The sequence below is a fragment of the Eulemur rufifrons genome, chromosome 2, assembly GCF_041146395.1.
Source record: "Eulemur rufifrons isolate Redbay chromosome 2, OSU_ERuf_1, whole genome shotgun sequence".
Lineage (NCBI taxonomy): Eukaryota > Metazoa > Chordata > Mammalia > Primates > Lemuridae > Eulemur > Eulemur rufifrons.
This window is the reverse complement of record NC_090984.1, coordinates 70346575-70368626: the sequence shown is the minus strand read 5'-3', so window position 1 is coordinate 70368626 and position 22052 is coordinate 70346575. Positions and strand designations below refer to the sequence as shown.

Sequence of the window (22052 nt, the reverse complement as noted above, 5' to 3'; positions counted from 1 at the left end):
ATTAGCCGGGCATGGTGGTGCATGCCTGTAGTCCCAGCTACTCGGGAGGCTGAGACAGGAGGATCGCTTGAGCTCAGGAGTTTGAGGTTGCTGTGAGCTAGGCTGACGCCACGGCACTCACTCTAGCCTGGGCAACAGAGAGAGACTCTGTCTCAAAAAAAAAAAAAAAGAAAAAAAATAAAAAAAAAAAAAAAAAAGAAAAATGAAGTTATAGACATGTTCTAACAAAGTGAATCTGAAGGCGGGGCATGGTGGCTCACGCCTATAGTCCTAGCACTCTGGGAGGCTGAGGTGGGAGGAACCCTGAGGGCAGGAGTTTGAGACCAGCCTGAGCAAGAGTGAAAGCCCGTCTCTACTAATAATACAAAAAATTAGCTGGGTGGGCAGGCATGTACCTGTAGTCTCAGCTACTTAGGAGGTTGAGGCAGGAGGATTGCTTGAGCCTAGGAGTTTGAGATTGCTGTGAGCTATGATGATACCACTGCACTCTGGCCTGGGCAACAGAGCAAGACTATCTCAAAGAAAAAAAAAAAAGAAAGAAAGAAAGTGAATCTGATGTGGCTGATTGGTTTATCATTAAGTTAATACCAGATATTTTATGTATATTGAATCTGTAATCCAAGATTTTGATGAAAATATATTTAAAGCACATATAGATAACTTATAGTACACAGGAAATTTAAATTTTTATCGATACATAATATGCATATTTATGAGGTACATCTGATATTTTGAAAGGTTGTTTGGAGGTTCTAGCGGGGGAGTATAGCTACTCGTATACCCTTGACCGAAGAACGGTCCTCCTCTATCGGGGAAGGTCGTCTTCTTCGACTGAGCCTGCAGCTTCGGGAGGGATGCATATGGAGCGGTGAGGGAGGAAGGGGACACCCGCCTAGCCAGCCAGATCAGCCGAATCAACCCTGGCGATCAATGGGGTGACAGATGTTGCAGCCAGATCGCCCTCACATCAGTATCTGATATTTTGATACATGCATACAATGTGTAATGATGATCACTGCAGAGTATTTAGGATATCCATCACTTCAAACATTTATCATTTATTTGTGCTGGGAACATTTCAGATCTTCTAGCTATTTTGAAATATATGATATATTGTTAACTATAGTCACCCCACTGTGCTATCAAGCACTAGAACTTACTCCTTCTATCTGTTTTTGTACCCGTTAACCAACCTCTCTTTATCCCTCCCACTTACCAGCCTCTGATAACTATCATTCTACTCTTTACCTCCATGAAATCAACTTTTTTACCTCCCACATTTGAGTGGGAACATGCGCTATTTGTCTTTCTCTGCCTGGCTTATTTCGCTTAACATAATGACCTCCATTTTCATCCAGGTTGCAGCAAATGACAGGATTTCATTCTTTGTTATGGGTTAATAATATTTCATTGTGTATATATACCACATTTTCCTTATCCATTCATCTGTTGATGGACACTTAGGTTGATTCTATATCTTTGCTATTGTGAATGATGCTGCAGTAAACATGGGGTTGCAGATATCCCTTTTTTGATATATTGATTTCCTTTCCTTTGAATAAATGTCCAGTAGTGGGATTATTGGATTGTGTTAACCTGCTGTTTTGAGTTACTTAAGCTATCTGGCCTCTTTGCTTATTTGTCAAAGGTAATATACTTTTTTACCCAACAGAGATGATATGAAGTTCAGTTGAAATTATGTATGTGAAAATGCTTTGATAAGTATAAAAAAATCCTAAATAGATTTTCTGTTTAAAAAAAATCATAAAAGTATTAGTAAAAGTGAGGGAGACATGAAAAAGAAGAACAAACTGAGATGGCTCACACTTCCCTGATTTCAAAACTTACTACAGAGCAATGCTAATTAAGATAATGTAGTAGTGTGGCACAAGAATAGAGTTGTAAATCAATGGCATAGAATTGAGAGTCCAGAAATAAACCCACACATCTATAGTCAACTGGTTTTTGAGAAGGGTGCCAAACCATCCGATGGAGAAAAGATAATCTTTTCAACAAATGGTGCTGATGCAACTAGAAAGCCATATGCAAAAGAATGAAGTCAGACCCTTATCTCACACCATATACAAAAATTAACTCAAGTGGATCAAAGATCTAAATGTAAGACTTAAAATTATAAAACTTTAGAAGAAAACATAGGGGTAGATCTTTGTGATTTTTGGATATTGCAAAGGATTTTCAGATAAGACACAAAGCATGAGCAAGAAAGGAAAAATAGATAATTGTACTTCATCAAAATTAAAATGTTTATGCTTCAAGGGACACCATCAACAAAGTGAAAAGATATCCCACAGAATTAGAGAAAATAATGGTAAATGATATATCTAATATATCATTTACAGCAACATTTGTATTTAGAATATACAAAGAACTCATACAAATCAATGATTAGAAGACCCCTAATTTTTTAAAATGACCAGAGGACCTAACTAGACAATTCTACAGAGAAGATTTATAAATGGCCCATAAGCACACAAAAAGATGTGCAACATCATTAGCTATCAGGGGAATGCAAATCAAAACCATAGTGAAATATCATTTCATACCCAGTAGGATGGGTAGAATCAAAAAGTCAGGTAACAAATAACTATAAGGTAGGATTTGGAGCAGTCTGAACCCTCATGCACTGCCAGTGGGAATGTAAAATGGTGCATTCACTGTGGAAAACAGTCTGGCAGTTCATTAGACAATTAAACATAGAGTTGCCATATGACCAAACAGTTCCACTCCTAGGTATATACCTAAGAGAAATGAAACTGTATGTCCACACAAAAACCTATAGTGAATGTTTATAGCAACATTATTCATAATAGCAAAATGGTTGAAACAACCCAGATGTCTATCAGTGGATGAGTGGATAAACAAAATATGGTATATCCATACAATGAAGTATTATTCAGCCATATAAAGGAATGAAGTGATGATACATGCTTTAAGACTGAGGAATGACATGTTAGCGAGTTTTCTGGGTTTTCTTTTTGCCTCATATATCCCAAACTTGGAGCTGAAGAAGCCAGCAACCTAGAAACACCAACAGGCACAGACCAAAAAAAAAAAACAAAAAACCCCAACAAAAGCTTGTTCTTTCTAGCCAAAGGATCAAGAAAGGAGTCCCCTAAAAAGATTCCCCCCCCCAAAAAAAAAAATTAGACAATAGCCACTGTACTTTAGCCAAACACAGAAAATACTTTGACCCTATCCCCACCCCTGACAGCAAAGTTCAAGTAGGAAGCCTAAACTTCCATCTTCATGAGGCTGTAATAAGGTGTCCCCAACACCACGCTGGGGTAGTATCAGATAGTGTCAGAGAAGGCCAAGTAGGTAGAAAGCCAAGACTTCCATGTCCACTGGTTGATAATAAGTCTTCCATCCACACCACATACCCAGTGTCATTGGAGACTACATGGGAATCCTAGAATTCTGTCCCCACTCAACAGTAATGAGATAACCCTCCCCGTCTCCACTGGGGTCGTTCAGAAGAGGCTTTGTGGAGAATTAGGACTTTTACAATTACCCAGCAATAGTGAGGCCACCCTTACCAATGTGTCAGTGGTCACCATAAAGGGAGCCAGAACTCCTATTTCCACCTAGCAGTAATAAGGATTTTCCCCACTTCCCAGGTGTCAAGTTGAGTAGGGAACCTATACTTCTACTTCCACTTGGCAGTAATGAGGCAGTACTTTCTTCCCATCACCCTCCCCCACCCTTTTCCCTGTTAGAGCAGTATCTTAAAACAATCAGCTAAAATAGAAATTTTAAATAAGATCCAGAGTTTCGTGAAAATGTTCGAGTTTCAGTCAAAACTCATCATACCAAAAACCAAGAAAAGCTCAAACAGAATGAAAAAAAAAAAAGCAGATGCCAATGACAAAGATGTTTAAGCAATAGTGATAGAAATAGCACATTGAGCTATTAGGAACACAGTTGAAACAAATGAAAAACAGAAAATCTCAGCAAACAAATAGAAAATATATAAAGAACAACCAAATGGAAATTTTAGAACTGAAAATACAGTAACTGAAATAAAAAGCTCAATAGCTAGGCCCAACAGCAGAACGGAGTGGGGGTGGGGGTACAGAATAGAAAGAATCAGCAAACTGAAAGATAAAACAGTAGAAATTAGTCTGAACATCAGAGAAAATAGACTTAAAAACAGGGACTATATATAACAAAAGATCTAACATTCCTGTTATATTAGTCCAAGAAGAAGAGAAAGAAGCTGAGTCTGAAAAAATACTTGAAGAAATAATGGCTGAAAAGCTCCAAAATTTGGCAAAACATAAAGCTCTATAAAGCTTATAAATCTGTGTTCAAAAAGCTATGTGAAACCCAAGCAGGATAAATCAAAAAAAGTCTCTGTTAACACACATTATAGTTTAATTTTTTAAAACTAAAGACCAAAATGTCTTGAAAGCCTCCAGAGAAAAAGTGTACCTTATTTGGAAGGGGAAAATAATTAATAGGTTATTAAGTATGAAATGTCTGATTTCCTTAAATACTTAAGTTTAACAGTTAATATCTCTGACATTTCACTTTGACACTTCTTGTTTTATTTTTATTGTGAAGGTGCATTCTCATTCTTTCAAATGTGTGGTTTGTGATTATCTTTCAAAATTTTTTAGAGCAATTTTTGTAAAACCATGGATAAGTCAAAAATTCATGTTATTTTCAAATATGAGTTCCGTCATGAAACCAATGCAGTGCAGACAGCTCAAAATATCAATGAAGTGTTTGGGAAGGATGTGGCTAATGAACACACAGTACTCAATGGTTTGAGAAGTTCCATTCTGGTGATTTTAGTCTTGAAAATGAGCCACGTGAACAACCTGAGACCAAGGTGGATAATGATGAACTGAAAGCTGGAGTGGAAATGTATCCGTCTCAACCTACACATGAATTAGCAGCAAGGTTTGACGTTACTATTCCAACAATGTTGGACTATTTGAAACAAATAGGCAAGGTAAAAAAAGCTGGATAGATGGGTACCACATAAATTAAATGAGTGTCGGAAGAGAAATTGTCTCGAAGCTTGCCTTTCTTTGCATTTATGACATAAAGGTGAGCCATTTCTACACCATTGTTAAATGTGATGAAAAATGGATTCTTTTTGACAATCCCAAGCATTCGGCACAATGGTTGGATAAAAATGAAGTGCCAAAACCCAGCCCAAAACCGAATATTCATCCAAGAAGGTTCATGGTGTCTGTTTAGTGGTCCAGCACTGGTATTATCCACTACAGTTTCATGAAACCTGGTCAATCAATTACAGCAGATGTCTACTGCAACCAGTTGAACAAAATGATGAGGATGCTTACCATCAAGCAGCAAAGACTGGTCAATAGAGGCAGGCCAATCCTCTTGCAAGACAATGCCTGACCACATTAACGCTGCTCAAATTACAGAGGCTGGACTTAGAAACTCTCTGTCATCCACCGTATTCACCAGACCTTGCACCAACTGACTACCGCTTCTTCCAGGCTTTGAACCACTTCTTGCATGGAAAAATACTCAGTTCTCAACAAGCTATGGAAACTGCCTTTCTTGATTTCATCACCACTCACTCTCTAGGCTTCTTCGCTGCTGGAATAAACAAGCTGCCATTAAGATGGCAAAACTGTCAATAGTTTAGGCACATACTTTGATTATTTGTACTGCTTCTTGTTTGAGATATAATAAACTAAACTTTTGATTTGAAATTGGACATGTCATATTTAATGACCTAGTAGAATGATAGCACATTTCTCATCAGAAGCTGCGGGAGGGGGTGCTCAGAGGAAGTGGCATAGTATTTTTCAAGTGCTGAAAGAAAGGAACTGTCAATCCACAATTGAAAAGCTAGCAAAAATATCCTTCAGGAATGAAGGGAAGGTCAGAACATTCTCAAATAAAGGAAAACTTAGAGAACTTATTATCAGCAGACCTATCCTAAAAGAATCACTGACAGAAGTTCTTTTAACAGAAAGGAAATAATAAGGAGGAACTTTGAAACATCAAGGAGAAAGAGTGAGCATGGCAAGAAAAAAATGGGTAAATACAGTAGACTTTCCTTCTTGTCTTAAATTTTCTTAATTATGTTTGACAGTTGAAGCAAAAATTATAACAATTTCATGTGTGTCTAAATACAGTAGAGAAAATATTTATAACAATTATATTACAAATGAGAGGGTAAAGAAACATACAGTAAGGTAGGGTGACTATATCAAACAAGTAAAATGGCAACACTAGTAGACTATAAGTTACGTATATATAATGTAATACCTAGAGCAACCACTAAAAAATATACAAAAAGGTACACTCAAAAAAATGATGGGCCGAGCACAGTGGCTCACGCCTGTATTTCCAGCTACTCAGGAGGCTGAGGTGGGATGATAGATTGAACCCAGGAGTTCAAGACCAGCTTGGGCAATATAGCAAGATCCCATCTAAAAATAAAAAATAAAAAAAGGTCAATAAAAATAGAATTCTGTGGGCACAGTGGTATACCCCTGTAGCCCCAGCTACTTAGGAGGCTAAGGCCGGAGGATCTCTTGAGCCCAGGAATTTGAGGCCAGCCTGGGAAACATAGTGAGACCTTGTGTCAACAAAATAAATTTTTAAAAAGAAAAAAAAGTCAAAAAAAATTCTAGAAAATGTTCAGAGTGGATTAAAAACCATGACTTACCTATGTGTTATCTAAAAGATACTAAAAGAAACTACCTGCAAATATATCCGTGTAAGCTAGTAGAAAGTAAAAGAATGGAAAAAATTATTTTGTGCAAACATTAGTCAAAGGAAAGCCAGAATGGTTACATTAATATTAGATAAAGTAGACTTTAGAGCAAAGAAAATGACCAGAGACAGAGGGACATTATATAATTATAAAAGAATCAGTTCACCAAGAAGACATAGCAATCATAAATGTGTGTGCACCAAGCAAAAGAGCTGCAAAATAATGGAAACAACTGCTGATAGACCTGAAAGAAGAAATAGACAAATCTACAACTATAGTTAGAAATTTCAACACTTCTCAACAATTGAGAGAAGAACTGGACAGAAAATCAGCAAATATATAGAATTCAACAACACTATCAACCAACAGGAACTAATCTACATTTATAGAATAATCCACCCAACAATTGCAAGATATACGTTCTTTTCAAGTGCCCATAAAACACCAAGGTATATCATATACTGGATCATAAACCTCAACAAATTTAAAAGCATTGAGGTCATACAGTATGTTCTTCAACCACAGTGGAATCAAACTTAAAATCATTAACAAAAAGAAAATAGGAAAATTTTCAAACACTTGGAAAGGTTTCTGATTCCATTTATATAGAATAACATTCTAGAAATATCAGTATTGAAGTGGAGAACAGATGAGTAATTGCCATGGGTTAAGGAGGGGATGGGTCAGGAGGGAAGTGGGCAACATGTGAGGGATCCTTGTGGTTGAAAATGTTTTGTCTCTTACTGTATCAATATCAGTATCCTGGTTGTGGTATAGTTTTACATTGGGGGATTCTGGGTAAAGGGTACATGGGATTTTTTAAATTACTATTTCATGTCTTCCTGTGACTCTCCAGATGTTTAATTTTTTAAAAAGTAGAGATCAACATGTTACAAAAAGTGTTTACAGCAAAGAAATACTAAATTGAGATTTTCTCCTTTACATAATCAGACACTTGAAAGAGAATTGACTTGAAAATAAATCAGGGCTGGGCGCAGTGGCTCACACCTGTAATCCTAGCACTCTGGGAGGCCGAGGCGGGTGGATGGCTGGAGGTCAGGAGTTCGAGACCAGCCTGAGCAAGAGTGAGACCCCCCCCCATCTCTACTAAAAATAGAAAGAAATTATCTGGCTAACTAAAATATATATATACAAAAAATTAGCCGGGCATGGTGGCACATGCCTGTAGTCCCAGCTACTCAGGAGGCTGAGGCAGTAGGATCGCTTAAGTCCAGGAGTTTGAGGTTGCTGTGAGCTAGGCTGACGCCACGGCACTCACTCTAGCCCAGGCAACAAAGCGAGACTCTGTCTCAAAAAAAAAAAGAAAGAAAGAAAGAAAGTAAATCATTTTATTACTAAAACAAAACAAAAATTTTACACTAAGATACCATTTGTCACCTATCAGATTAGTAAAGATCATAAAGTTTGATAATATATTTGAAAGGACATAAGAGAAACAGGCACTCTCATACATAGTTGGTACTGGCTGTGGAGGGCAATTTGGTAGTGTATTTCAAAATTAGAAGTGCATGTACCCTTTGACTGAAAGTTTCACGTTTAACTGTTGTCCACAGATTTCCTTTCACAAGTGGAACATGATATGTTCAGTGTTATTCACTGTAGCATTGACTGTAATAGCAAAAGATTGAAAAGAACCTAAATATCCTTCAAGTAGAGAACAAATTAAATTATTGTACCTCAATAAAATGAATGTATGTGAAGCCATGAAAACAAAAAAATGAGGAAGCTTGGTACTGAATATTTTTCAAGATATATTAATTACAAAAAGCAGTGCAGAATGCTACATATACATGTTCTGTGTGTGTGCACAAGCACACATGCATGCATGCACACATGCATGCATGCATGCATGCATGCATGCACACAAACATACAAGAATTTGAGTGTAGAGCTGGGCACAGTGGCTCACACCTATAATCCCAGCTACTCCAGAGGCTGGGGCAGGAGGGACACTTGAGGCCAGGAATTCGAAATCAGCCTGGGCAACATCGCAAGACCCCCACCTCTAAAATAATAAAAAATAATTAGCCAGGTATAGTGGCATGCACCTGTAGTCCCAACTAAAAAAGAAAAGAATTGTATATGCAGAGAAAACTTTGGAAAGATGCTTGAATTGCTTTCTGTGAGGAGAACTGAGTAGCTGCAGGTGAGAAATATAGAAGAAGAATTTTAGTATACTTTTGTATACTTTTGAATTTCTAAATATGTAAATTTATTACCGAGTCAAAAAAATAAAAAAAACTAAGAGATGAAGCAATCTTATAATGCACAAAAACTAATGTGTCGATCGCATGTTCAACCATTAGTAACTGATACTGATATTTGTTCCGTTTGTTTTTGTAATTCTCAATTTTATCAGATATTCAGCTTTTATTATAGTAAAGCATATGCATAAATTGTCTTCTTTAAGTGGAGAGATACAGATGATTTTCAATTTTTCTTTTTTCTTTCCTATGTATCCCTCATTTTCTACAGTGAACATAAGTTCTTGGCTTCTATGTATCACGCAAGTCAGGGAATATAATCCAATGCAATGACCCTGATATTATTGTGTATTATATTTATAATCAGGAAATAATGGTTTTAAAATCTTTGTACAGCTTAATTTGTTTTTTAAATGTAATTATAGTTAAGTTCTGTATGTTTTCTTTTTGTTCTGAGTTATGTTATATACAAACAAGGAAGCCAACTTTATGAGTAAATACAGCACACCTAAATTTGATCATTTTATCAAATTAACATTACTATTTTAACTTTTCTCCAAATCATTTCCAGATTTAATGTTTGCTCTCTGGCCTGGGGGTCCCCTGACACCCTTTGTAATACACCCTTAACACCTGGTGGCCTAACAAAAGATGCATAGGACACAGCAGTTGATTTCTTTCCTAATTAACTCCTACTAATTAGGGATCCTCAAATATTTTAGAAAAATGCAAGTGGGAACAGATCAGCTCTAACTAATAATTCTAGATTAAGTATTGGTTAATAACAGGCAAAAGACTTTATTTCCAGTGTTTTTGTAAAGTGAGAATTTTGAGTTTTGTTTAGTTGATTAATTTTATATGGCTCTTCATTGCTTCTAGATAAATCTTACAAACCATTGTGGTTTTATGGGAGGACTACAAAAAAACAAAAGCACTGGATTGACCACTCCATATTTTGCTACCTCTACAGTAGAAGTAATATTTCACGTATCAACAAGAATGCCTTCTGATTCTGATGATTCTTTAACCAAAAAAGTAAGTTCTGAGAAAAAAAGTACTTTAGAGTTAAAATCTTAGTAATTAAGAAAATTAATACATACATATGTAAGTAATCTATTAATAATTGATCAAGCACTATTTCTGGTTGTAGTGCTCTACTCTTCACCTAATACTGTTTTCAAAAACAGGATTGTTGTACAGCAAACTGTGTTTTCTTAAAGAATAAAGATGTAACTGAAGGTTACAGTCTTTAGTTTTAATTTTATTGTATATATTCAAGTTTTACAATATCATGTTCTGGTATGCATATAGATAGTAAAATCGTTACTATAGTGAAGCAAAATTATGTATCTGTCCCATTACATACTTAACTTTGTGTGTGTGACAAAAGCAGCTAAAATCGACTTAACCAAAATCCCAAATACCATACCATTTTCGTAACTATAGTTCTCGTACATTAGATCCCACATATCTCCTACTTTGTATCCTTTGGCCTACTGGTCCCCGTTTCCTCCCTGTCCCCCCTACTCTACCCTTGGTAACCACTGTTTTATTATCTATCTCTGTATATTTGATCTTTTTTTAATGACTCTGTGTATAAGTGATATCACACAATATTTTTCTTTCTGCGTCTGGCTTATTTCACTTAGCATAATGTCTTCTAGGTCATCCATGTTGTGGCAAATGGCAGGATCTCCTTTTTTAAGGTTGTATAATATTCCACTGTGTATGTATACCACATTTCCTATATCCATTTGTCCATCAGTGGACACTTAGTTTATTTCCATATCTTGGCTATTGTGAATAATGCTACAGTGAACATGGAAGTGCAGATATCTTTAGGAGCTGGTGATTTCATCTGCTTTGGGTATACCCCCAGAAGAAGGATTGATGGGTCAATTGGTAGTTCTATTTTTAATTTCTTTAAGAACCTCCATACTTTTTTCCATAATTGCTATGCCAGTCTATATTCCCACCAACAGTGTTCTGGGGTACACTTTTCTCCACACCCTCAACAACATTTTATATGTTTTGTCTTTTTGGTAATAGCATCCTAACAGGTGTGAACATATATCTCACACCTAGTTTTAATCTGCACTTTTGTGATTAATGTGAATTTGGGCATCTTTTCATATACCAGTTGGCCATTTTTATGTCTTCTTTGAAGAAATGTCTATTCAGGTCCTTAGCCCATCCTTTAATCCGGTTATTTTTTTTCTGTTATTGAGTTGTAAGATTGTTGATAAGCTTTAGATAATTAACCCCTTATCAGATAAGTAGTTTGCAATTTATATATATATAATTTATAAAGGATATGGTAGAATATATCAATTCATGGCCCACAGGTATTAAAACTTCCACCACCATTTTGCTATAGCACACACAGGCATTTAGAAATCATTGTGGTGATTACAGAGATACCTCAGAGTATCATTTGTATATGTTCAATCTGTATTTGGTTTTGTTAGTGAAAAACATTTTAAAAAGCAAAACCTTGTCCACCATTTCTTTCCTTTACCTTCTCTTCCTCCAATTTCTTCTCCTTAGTTTACAAAACTACTGCTAAATGTAACCCTAAGTCATTTTAGTTAGTACTCTGTTGTCTGGTATCAAAGCTCTTCACATTTCATTAATAAGCTATGAAACAGTGTTATCCTCATACCCTTTTTAAAAGGAACTTCAGAACTCCTCTCAAATATTTTATAAGATTGGTAGACTATGCTTGATGCCTTTTGTTTACATTTTAGAATATTGTTGGAAATTGCTACTAAATAGGTAATGGCTGGGAAAACTGATGAGTGCTAATTAGATTGGAATGAGTAGTAGGGGTGGACGTAATTGATAAGCATAGGAAAGTATATTCAATAAAAAGTTTGCTACAGAACTTCTTGCAATATACTTCTTAGAAGTACAAGATGAACCATGAATACTGACAAGTAGATAATGATAATAAGATTGGAGTAAAGTAAAGCTTCATTTAACTTCAGTTTAAACCTTTTCTTCCATCAAGTCATTTTAAATTTCTATGAAAATAAGCCATATGCAAATTATAGACAGTTATAAGTATAGTATAAAAATAAGTAATTGTAATCATTGAGAATTTGGCAGTGACTCATATTTGCCATTATTATCATTTTCATGACTATGGATACAATTTTTAAACCCCAGAGAGAGTCTAAAATTAATACTATATTACTATTCTACTATCTGACAATAGTGACTGTATTAGTAGTCAGTACTCTTTTTTTCCTTATGTTTCTTTTTAAAATCTATTTTTAGATTGATAAATCTATTTTGAGATTTACAATTGATAAATTGTATATATAGTATACAACATGGTTTTTTATATATATATATATATATATATATATATATATGTGGAATGGCTAAATCAAGCTAATTGACATGCGTTACTTCACATACTTATTTGTTCCTGATGAGAACACTTAAAATCTATTCCCTTAGCAATTTTCAGGTATACAATACATGGTTATAAACTATAGTCGCCATGTTGTACAACAGATCTCTTGAACTTACTCTTCCTGTCTAATTGAAATTTTGTATCCTTTGACCAACTGCTCTTCAATTCCGAACTCTCCCTTTTTTTCCCCTTCACATCCCCTAATAAGTCCTCCATAACCATAGATAGGTTCATGGAAACTGCAATGTATAATGAAACCAATTTTTTTTGTCAACAGTAACAAAACTGTGAAGGAAACAACATTATTTGAGGGTCTACTGTGTCTGGTTTTGCTTAAAATTTCAATCTCTAAGAACCTATTAATGATGTTTAGGGAAAAGTTAACTGTACTTTCTACTTCTGCGAGTTCAACTTTTTTAGATTCCACATATAGGTGAAATCACACGTTCTTTATCTTTTTGTGCCTGGCTTACTTCACCAAGCATAATGTCCTCCAGTTTCATCCATATTTTTGCAAATGGTAGGATTTTCTTTCTTTTTTTTTTTTTTTTTTAAGGTTGAATAGTATTTTATTTTGTATTTATACTGCATTTTCTTTTTTTTTTTTTTTGAGACAGAGTCTCACTCTGTTGCCCAGGCTAGAGTGAGTGCCGTGGCATCAGCCTAGCTCACAGCAACCTCAGACTCCTGGGCTCAAGCGATCCTACTGCCTCAGCCTCCCGAGTAGCTGGGACTACAGGCATGCGCCACCATGCCCAGCTAATTTCTTCTATATATATTTTTAGCTGTCCATATAATTTCTTTCTATTTTTAGTAGAGATGGGGTCTCGCTCTTGCTCAGGCTGGTCTCGAACTCCTGAGCTCAAACGATCCGCCCACCTCGGCCTCCCAGAGTGCTAGGATTACAGGCGTGAGCCACCGCGCCCGGCCTGTACTGCATTTTCTTTATCCATTCATCCATTCATGGACACTTAGATTGATTCCATATTTTGGTTATTGTGAATAAGGCTGCAGTGAACATGGGAATGCAGATAACCTCTTTAACATACTGATTTTATTTCCTTGGGACATATACCCAGTAGTGGGATTTCTGGATTATGTAGTAGTTATAATTTTAATTTTTCAAAGAACCTCCATACTATTTTCCATAATACCTGTACTAATTTACATTCCCACCAACTGTGTACGAAAGTCCCCCTTTCTCCGCATTCTTACCAACACATTACATTTTGTCTTTTTAATGGCTATTCTAATAAATGTGAGATGATATCTTACTGTGGTTTTAATTTATAGAAATTATTGGCATCTTAGATTTCAAACCTAAGAGCAGAACAAAGTAGATTATTTTTTATTAAATGCTTTTTTTAATTAAAACTACATCAGGATATTTTTACTCCACTGTATTAAACCTGGTAATTATATGGTACTTGATACTTTATTCCTGTGACCTTTGTAGAAATGTCAAATAAATAAGATGTCTTATTTCCCTCAAAATAATTATGAGGTTTTGTTTTTAATTATTTAAAAAGAAGTATCTGAAGTGGATGTTTAAAAATCCCTTATAACAAATAATACAAATTTTGGAGATGGTAACAACATGTAAGAGTTGTTAAATGATTGAGGTCTAATTGAAGTTATACTCTGAAATGGTGAAATTTTTACAAACTGGATATATTGGAAAATTTTGAGAGATGAAACCTTGAATACCAATATTTTGTTTTATCTATAAGTATAGAAAGACATTCTGTGGTAAAATGTATACAACATAAAATTTATCAGTTTAACCATTTAAATCACTTTTTAAAAACTATTTTAACTACTTTATTGGCTTTAAGTACACTCACAGTTTTTTGCAACTATTACCACCATCCCTTTCCAGAACTGTTCAATTTCATTTGGTCCAAAATATTTTTTTTATTTCAGCTTATTATGGGGGTACAAAAGTTCAGGTTACATACGTTGCCCATGTACCGCCTATCCCCCCGAGTCAGAGCTCCAAGCATGCCCATTCCCCAGACAGTGCGGGCCAAAATATTTTTAAATTTCTCTTGAAGTTTTTTCCTTTGACCTATGTGTTATTACAAGTGTGATGTTAATCTCCAAGTGTTTTAGGGTATTCCAGCTGTCTTTGTGTTGTTGATTTCTAGTTTAATTCCATTAGGGTCTGAGACCGGATATTGTATGATTTCTGTTCTTTTAAATTTGCTACGGTGTGTGTGATAGCCCAGAATATGGTCTCTCTTGGTGAATGTTCCATGTGAAATTGAAAAGAATGTATAATATGTTGTTGCATGAAGTAGTCTATAGATGTCAATTAAAACTAGTTGATTGATGGTGGTATTGAGTTCAGCTATTCCTAGCTGAATTTCTGCCACTGAATCTGTCTATTTTTGAAAGAGAGGTATTAAAGTCACCAACTATAGTAGTGGATTTGTATATTTCTGCTTGCAAGTCTGTCAGTTTTTGCCTCACATATTTTGATGGTCTGTTATTAGGCACATACACATTAAAGATTGTTACATCTTTTTGGAGTATTGTCTCCTTTATCACTGTGTAATGCCCCTTTTTATCCCTGATATCTTTCTTTGCTCTGATGTGTCTTCTGCCAGAAATTAATGTAGCTACTTCCACTTTCTTTTGATTTGAGTTAGCATGGTACATCTTTCTTCATCCCTTTACTTTTAATCTCTGTGTGTCTTTATTTACAGTGGGTTTCTTGTAGACAGTATTTTAGTCGTGTTTTGTTTTTAGCTCCACTCCGACAATCTCTTTTAATTGGTGTATTTAGAACATTGACATTTAAAGTAATTATTGATATAGTTGATTAATATCTACCATATTTTTTAGTGTTTTCTATTTGTTGCCCTTGTTCTTCATTACTCTTTTTGTCTTTCTCACTTTGTATGCCTTTTCTGGGTTTTGTTTTGTTTTGTTTTTCCTGAGAGAGTATTGGCTCTGTAACCCCAGGTAGAGTGCTGTGGCGTCATTGTAGCTCACTGCAAACCTCTAACTCCTGGGCTCAAATGATCCTCCTGCCTCAGCCTTCTGAGTAGCTGGGGACTATAGGCACATGCCACCACACCCGGCTAATTTTTCTGTTTTTAGTAGAGACAGGGTCTTGCTCTTGCTCAGGCTGGTCTTGTCAGCTGGAACTCCTGAGCTCAACCAGTCCTCCCACCTCAGCCTTCTAGAGTGCTAGGATTACAGGCATGAGCCACCCCGCCCAGCCCCTTTTCTGGTTTTAATTGAGCAGTTTTATACAGTTAAATTTTTTCTCTTTTTTTAGCATATCATTTACACTTTTTTTTTTTACTTTTTTTTTTAATGATTGCCCAAGTTTTTATTTACCTTCACTTATTCATTCTCTGATGTTCTTCCTTTTATTACGTAGATCCAAGTTTATGACCTATATCATTTTCCTTCTCTCTGAAGAACTTCTTTTAACACTTCTTGGAAAACAGGTCTACAAGCAACAAATTCCCTCAATGTTTGTTCATCTGAGAAAGTCTTTATTTTTCTTTCACTTTTGAAGAATAATTTCGCAGGTACAGAATTCTACATTGGCACATTGGCGGGTGTAGGGTGTTCTCTGAACACTTTCAATATTTCACTCTACTCTCTTCTTGCTTGCATGGTTTCTGGGGAGAAGTCAGAAGTAATTTGTATCTTTGCTACTCTGTAGATATTTTTTCCCCTCTGGCTTCTTTCAAGAATTATTCTTTATCTTTGATTTTCTGAAGTTTGAATATGATATATGCCTAATTACAGTTTTTTAGCATTTATCCTGCTTGATTGTTTTCTGAGCTTTGTGAATCTGGGTTTGGTGTCGGACATTAATTTTGGGAAATCCTGTCATTATTGCTTCAAATATTGAATTTGTTCCTTTCTCTCTTCTCCTTCTGGTATTCTTATTATGTGTATTTACATCTTTTGTAGTAGTCCTATAATTCTTACATATTCTGTTCTCTTTTTTTCAGTCTTTTTTCTCTTTGCTTTCTAGTTTTGGAGGTTTCTATTGAGATGCTCTCACACTCAGAGATTCTTTTCCTCCACTGCATTCAGTCTACTGATGAGCCATGAAAGACATTTTTCATTTCTGTCCCAGTGTTTTTTATCCCTAGCATTTCTTTTTAATTCTTTCCTAGAATTTTCATCACTGATTACATTATCTATCTGTTCTTCCATGTTGTCTTCTTTTTCCATTAGAGCCCTTACCATATTAATCATAGTTGTTTTAAATTCCCAGTCTACTAATCCTTGGCACATCTGACTCTGGTTTTGATGCTTGTTTAGTTTCTTGGGACTATGTTTTTTCTCACTTAGTATGCCTTGTATTTTTTGCTGAAATCCAGACATAGATATATTGGGTGAAAGGAACACTGATAAATAGGCCTGTAGTGGTATGAGGGTAAGGTATGAGGGGAGGGGAAGCATTCTGTTGTCCCTTAATTAGGATTCAGTCTTTTGGTGAACATGTGCCCCTGGATTGTGGATTTCACCAGTGTTTTTCAGTTCCTCCCCACCCCCTAGGTAGGACAGGATGACTAGAGGGAGCTGGAGTTGGGTATTTTTTTTCTCCCAGGTAGATTAGGTTCTACTAAATTAGTTTCTCCTGAGGGCAGGCCTTTTTAAGAAGAGGTGCTTTAGTGTATTTTTAATAATTGCTTTTCCCATCCCCCTCCCTGAAGCATGAGGGAATTTTTCTTCAGTGCTCACTGGGAAGACCTGGTAGAGCGCCTAGAAATAAAACTTAACAAAAGTTGGGGTGGTCCCCCTATGACTAGTTCCTTGGAGTTTCCTTTTTTTCTTTTTTTTTTTTTGGTTTTAATTTTTTTATTTCAGCGTATTACAGGAGTACAAATGTTTAGGTTATGTATATTGCCCTTGCCCCACCTGAGTCAGAGCTTCAAGCATGTCCATCCCCCATTAGGTGTGTAAATACCCATCCTCTCCTCCCCACTCCCATCTGCCCGACACCTGATGAATTTTATTACTATATGTGCACTTAAGTGTTGATCAGTTAATACCAGTTTGATGGTGAGTACATGTGGTGCTTGTTTTTCTATTCTTGGGATACTTCACTTAGTAGATTGGGTTTCAGCTCTATCCAGGATAATAAAAGAGGTGCTAGATCACCATGGTTTTTTGTGGCTGAGTAGAACTCCATGGTATACATATACCACATCTTATTAATCCACTCATGTATTGATGAGCACTTGGGTTGTTTCCACATCTTTGCAATTGTGAATTGTGCTGCTAGAAATGTTCTAGTGCAGATGTCTTTTTTATAGAATGTCTTTTTTTCCTTTGGGTAGATGCCCAGTAATGGGATTGCTGGATCAAATGGTAGTTCTGCTTGTATCTCTTTGAGGTGTATCTCCATATTGCTTTCCACAGAAGTTGCACTAGTTTGCAGTCCCACCAGCAGCGTATAAGTATTTCTATCTCTCTGCATCCACGCCAACATTTATTATTGTTTTGAGACTTTTTGATAAAGGCCATTCTCAGTGGGGATAAGTGATATCTCATTGTGGTTTTGATTTGCATATTCCTGATGATTAGAGATGTTGAGCATTTTTTTGTATGTTAGCCATTAGTCTATCTTCTTTTGAAAAGTTTCTATTCATGTCCTTTGCAAATTCCTTGGAGTTTTTAACTCTCAGATTTGTCTACACTGAGCCTCCAGCAGTTCAGGTTTTCCTCTACTGGCACTGGATTCCATGAAAGTTTCTGCTCATGAGTGTCTACTCCAATAAGCTGTGATTCTTCTCTCTCCAATTGAGTGGCGGCTGGGGGAGAGCAGTTTTCCCTTTGACCTCACTTCTCTGATGGATCTAAGAATTGTTGATTTTTCAGTTTGTTTGGCTTTTTACTTGTTAGGACAAAGTGGTGATTTCTAAGCTCTTTATATGCTAGACTAGAAACTGGAAGACCCAGAATTTCTTTATTGTTCCAAACAGAAACTCTGTACACATTAAACAGTAATTCCACATTCCTCCCTCCACTTAGGCCCTGGTAACCTTTAATCTACTTTCTCTATGAATTTGCCAATTCTAGGAACCTCATATAAGTGGAATCATACAATATTTGTACTTTTGTGCCTCTCTTATTTTACTTAGCGTGATGTTTTCAAGGTTCATTCATGTTGTAGCATGTGTCAAAATTTTATTACGTTTTATGACCGATAATCTAGTGTGTGTGTATATCACATTTTGTTTATCTATTCATTTATTGAAGGACCCTGGGTTGTTTCTACCATTTGGCTATTATGAATAATACTGTAATGAATATTGGTGTACAAGTATCTGTTTGAATTAGTGTTTTCAAATTATTTGGGGTATATCTAGTAATTTTACTCCTCAGTCTATACCCAAAATGTACCCAAAATTGTATGTGTAGCTTTCTGAAGGATTGTCAAACTGTTTTCCACAACAGCTGCACCATTTTACACTTCTGCCAGCAATATATATAAGGAGGGTTCCAATTGTTCTCCATCCTTGCCAACACTTATTATTTTCCATTTTTTAAGAAAATTATAGCCATCCTAGTAGGTGTGAAACGGTATTTTGTTGTGATTGTGATTTGCATTTCTCTACTGACTAATGATGTTGATCATCGTTTCATGTACTTACTGGCTATTTGTATATTTCTTTGCAGAAATGTCTTATTTTCTCAAGTAGTAATTTAAATCAATTTAAGTCTACTCTATCAGTGTCAGACTAAGTTGAAACAATGTTTCAATTAATTCGATGTGTATGAATAATGTGGTCATGTAATAACTCCTAATAATATCATTGTTCTTTAAGAAATGACAATCAACTTTTAAGTCCAGCAGAAAGGGAATATTTACCTGATCTCATAATTCAGTATAACAAGTCTAAACCTTCTCTTCATAGACATTAAAAAAAAAACTTACAGGCCGGGCGCGGTGGCTCACGCCTGTAATCCTAGCACTCTGGGAGGCCGAGGTGGGCGGATCGTTTGAGCTCAGGAGTTCGAGACCAGCCTGAGCAAGAGCGAGACCCCATCTCTACTAAAAATAGAAAGAAATTATATAGACAGCTAAAAATATATATAGAAAAAATTAGCCGGGCATGGTGGTGCATGCCTGTAGTCCCAGCTACTCGGGAGGCTGAGACAGGAGGATCACTTGAGCTCAGGAGTTTGAGGTTGCTGTGAGCTAGGCTGACGCCACGGCACTCACTCTAGCCTGGGCAACAGAGTGAGACTCTGTCTCAAAAAAAAAAAAAAAAAAAAAACAAACTTACAAGCATTTATTTCTCTGTATACTAATTTTCACTTTCCCCTGTTTTCTGTGATTTTTGCCCTTGATCTGCTCCTTAGAGTCCTACTATGTAAGATTTTTCTAAATAACAGGCTTATATTTTAGCACTATTATAGAATCACTTTATTTTTAATAAGTTAAATGTTTAAACTTAATCATAGAAGCCAGTTGTCTTATAGCAGTTCTCCTTAATAAAAAAAATCACTTTCTGTATTGGTATTTTTTCTCCTGAATTTAATAAATTCCACATTAGTGGTAATAAGTTGAAGCCTAGAACATGTGTCCTATTACAAATGAACAATTGGATATCATTAGGTTGTCCCCCCTGTCCTTTGTACATATATCTTTAGGTGTGTTAATCCATTCAGTAGACACATTAATGAGCACTGGTTGAAGTGTAATATTGGAGGAAGTAAGGCTTGTTGACCTCGGCATGAAGTTTAATACCTCTAATTAAATTAGATAGTCGACAGTCAGTATAAAGAAATAGCCATGCCTCTGGCAAGCAGAATTATTTATGACTCTGGCTCTTTGTTTTAAACTTGGTAGGAGAAAGTCATTTATATCCATTTTATAGAAACTAATTTTAGTTCTGACTTTTTATTTTAAATATTATTTGGTGATTTATAAATTGTTTTTAAACATTTTATTTTCTCAGAATGGAAAGTAACTGTCCTTGGACCTACTGAAGTATAGCATTTTTATTTCTTGTGAAGAGAACTCTTTTCAAGGCTCAAGACAGTAGCAGCAGAATTTTTACAACATAGACTATACTTTTTGAACAAATTAACCAAATACTCAGTCTAGCAAAGTTTCTCTTAGAAATATTATACCACCATATCAAAAATCCTGATATAACCCCAGTCCAAGCCATCTGTTCTATAAATTATCTCTACCTGAGGAAGATTGATGGAAAATGGTTAAAAATAATTTCCACTTAACTGAGTGTATTCACCCCTAAAAATCAAAAGTGCTGCAGACATTGGTATAAAGTGTTCACAGGAGCCTCTCTCATTTCCTCTATCTCCTTGTTCTAGCCACTTTGCTGATACTTTGCTTCATAGATAGCTGAATCATCCTTTTAGAAGTTTGATGAAGATCAAGTTGAGATAATTGTAACATACTTAGTTGGACTCTCTAGTCTATCTTTCATTTCCTAGACCCCCCAAAAGAGGGGAAAGAAGCACTTTATTTAAGTCAGTTTCCTCTGAAATACTATTAGTGTAACAGACAGCATTTCATTTTCTGTTTTGAAATTTGGTCACAATGGTTTCACAAATAAATGAAACTTGTAGACCTGCTTGGTCAGATTTTAATTTTAAATAGAAATGAAATATAGGGTATTGTCCAAAGAACTATATGTATGCTAAATGTAGTCTGGAAAGTGAATTAAAAAAAAACAAATTTAAGGAATAATAAATTTTTTTCCACTATTTTAATAAAAGTCAAGTTCATAAACCTGTGAAATTATACCCATAGTTTCAGTCCCAAATATAACAACCTTATAAAAAGATAATTCTATTTTTTTATTATAGGCCATGCCTTTAACCCCAATTTTTACAAATATACTCCTGAGGACAAGAACAGAGGATAGAGAAATCAGAAAATATAAATGGTTCAGCACAAATTTATCTCACCACTATAAATGGTATAATTTGAATGGGATAACAGTGACTTCTCATTGCGTGTACAATAAAATTCTAATTCTCACTATGGCCTTCAATGCCCTACATGATTTGGCCACCTGCCTGCCTATCTTTCTGATCTCCTCTTCTGTCACTTTCCTGCCACAATTGGCCTCACTGGCTATCATTTTAACCTTCCAACATGTCAAGCTCATTTACATCTTAGAGGTTGTATACACTTCATATTCTCTGTTTGAAATGTTTTTTTCCCACATCATCAGGCTTCCTCATTCTTATTGTTCTACTCTCAAATTCACATGACAGTTTCTCAGACCTTTCCAGACCATCCTAGCTAAAAAAGCAGCCTTCTACTATGGAACTTTATCATATTACCCTAGATTATTTTCTTTATGGCACTTATCACCATGTAAAGTTAGCCTATTTGTTTATTTTTACATATGTTTATCTGACTCCTCCCACTAAAATATCAATGTCATGAGGACAAGGGCCCTGTCTCTCTGTTTTGCTTGCTACTATATCCTCAGCACCTAGAACCAGGCCTGTTGGTGTTTGATAAATGTTTGTTGAGTAGATTACCCTATGGTAGCAAGCTACCATAACCATAAGCCAAAAGAACTATCTATAGACACCTTTGTCATTATTAAAGTGGTGTATTTAAATAAGTGCCATAATTGCAGATAATTCTATTTTTATGCTATGTACTACCTAATGATAGAAAATGTTTGCCAAGATAAGGAATGTTATATTA

At 35.6% G+C, this 22052-nt stretch overlaps 1 protein-coding gene across 12 annotated transcripts in view; it reads left to right on the top strand.

Moving 5' to 3' along the window:
- Positions 1-22052, top strand: part of RALGAPA1 (Ral GTPase activating protein catalytic subunit alpha 1) — a 233165-nt gene that overhangs the window by 171960 nt on the left and 39153 nt on the right. For all 12 annotated transcript variants that reach the window (XM_069464243.1, XM_069464240.1, XM_069464265.1 and 9 more), the window contains one exon: positions 9832-9987. In XM_069464243.1, the coding sequence (XP_069320344.1) occupies positions 9832-9987 (156 nt within the window). The remainder of the gene's footprint in view (positions 1-9831; positions 9988-22052) is intronic.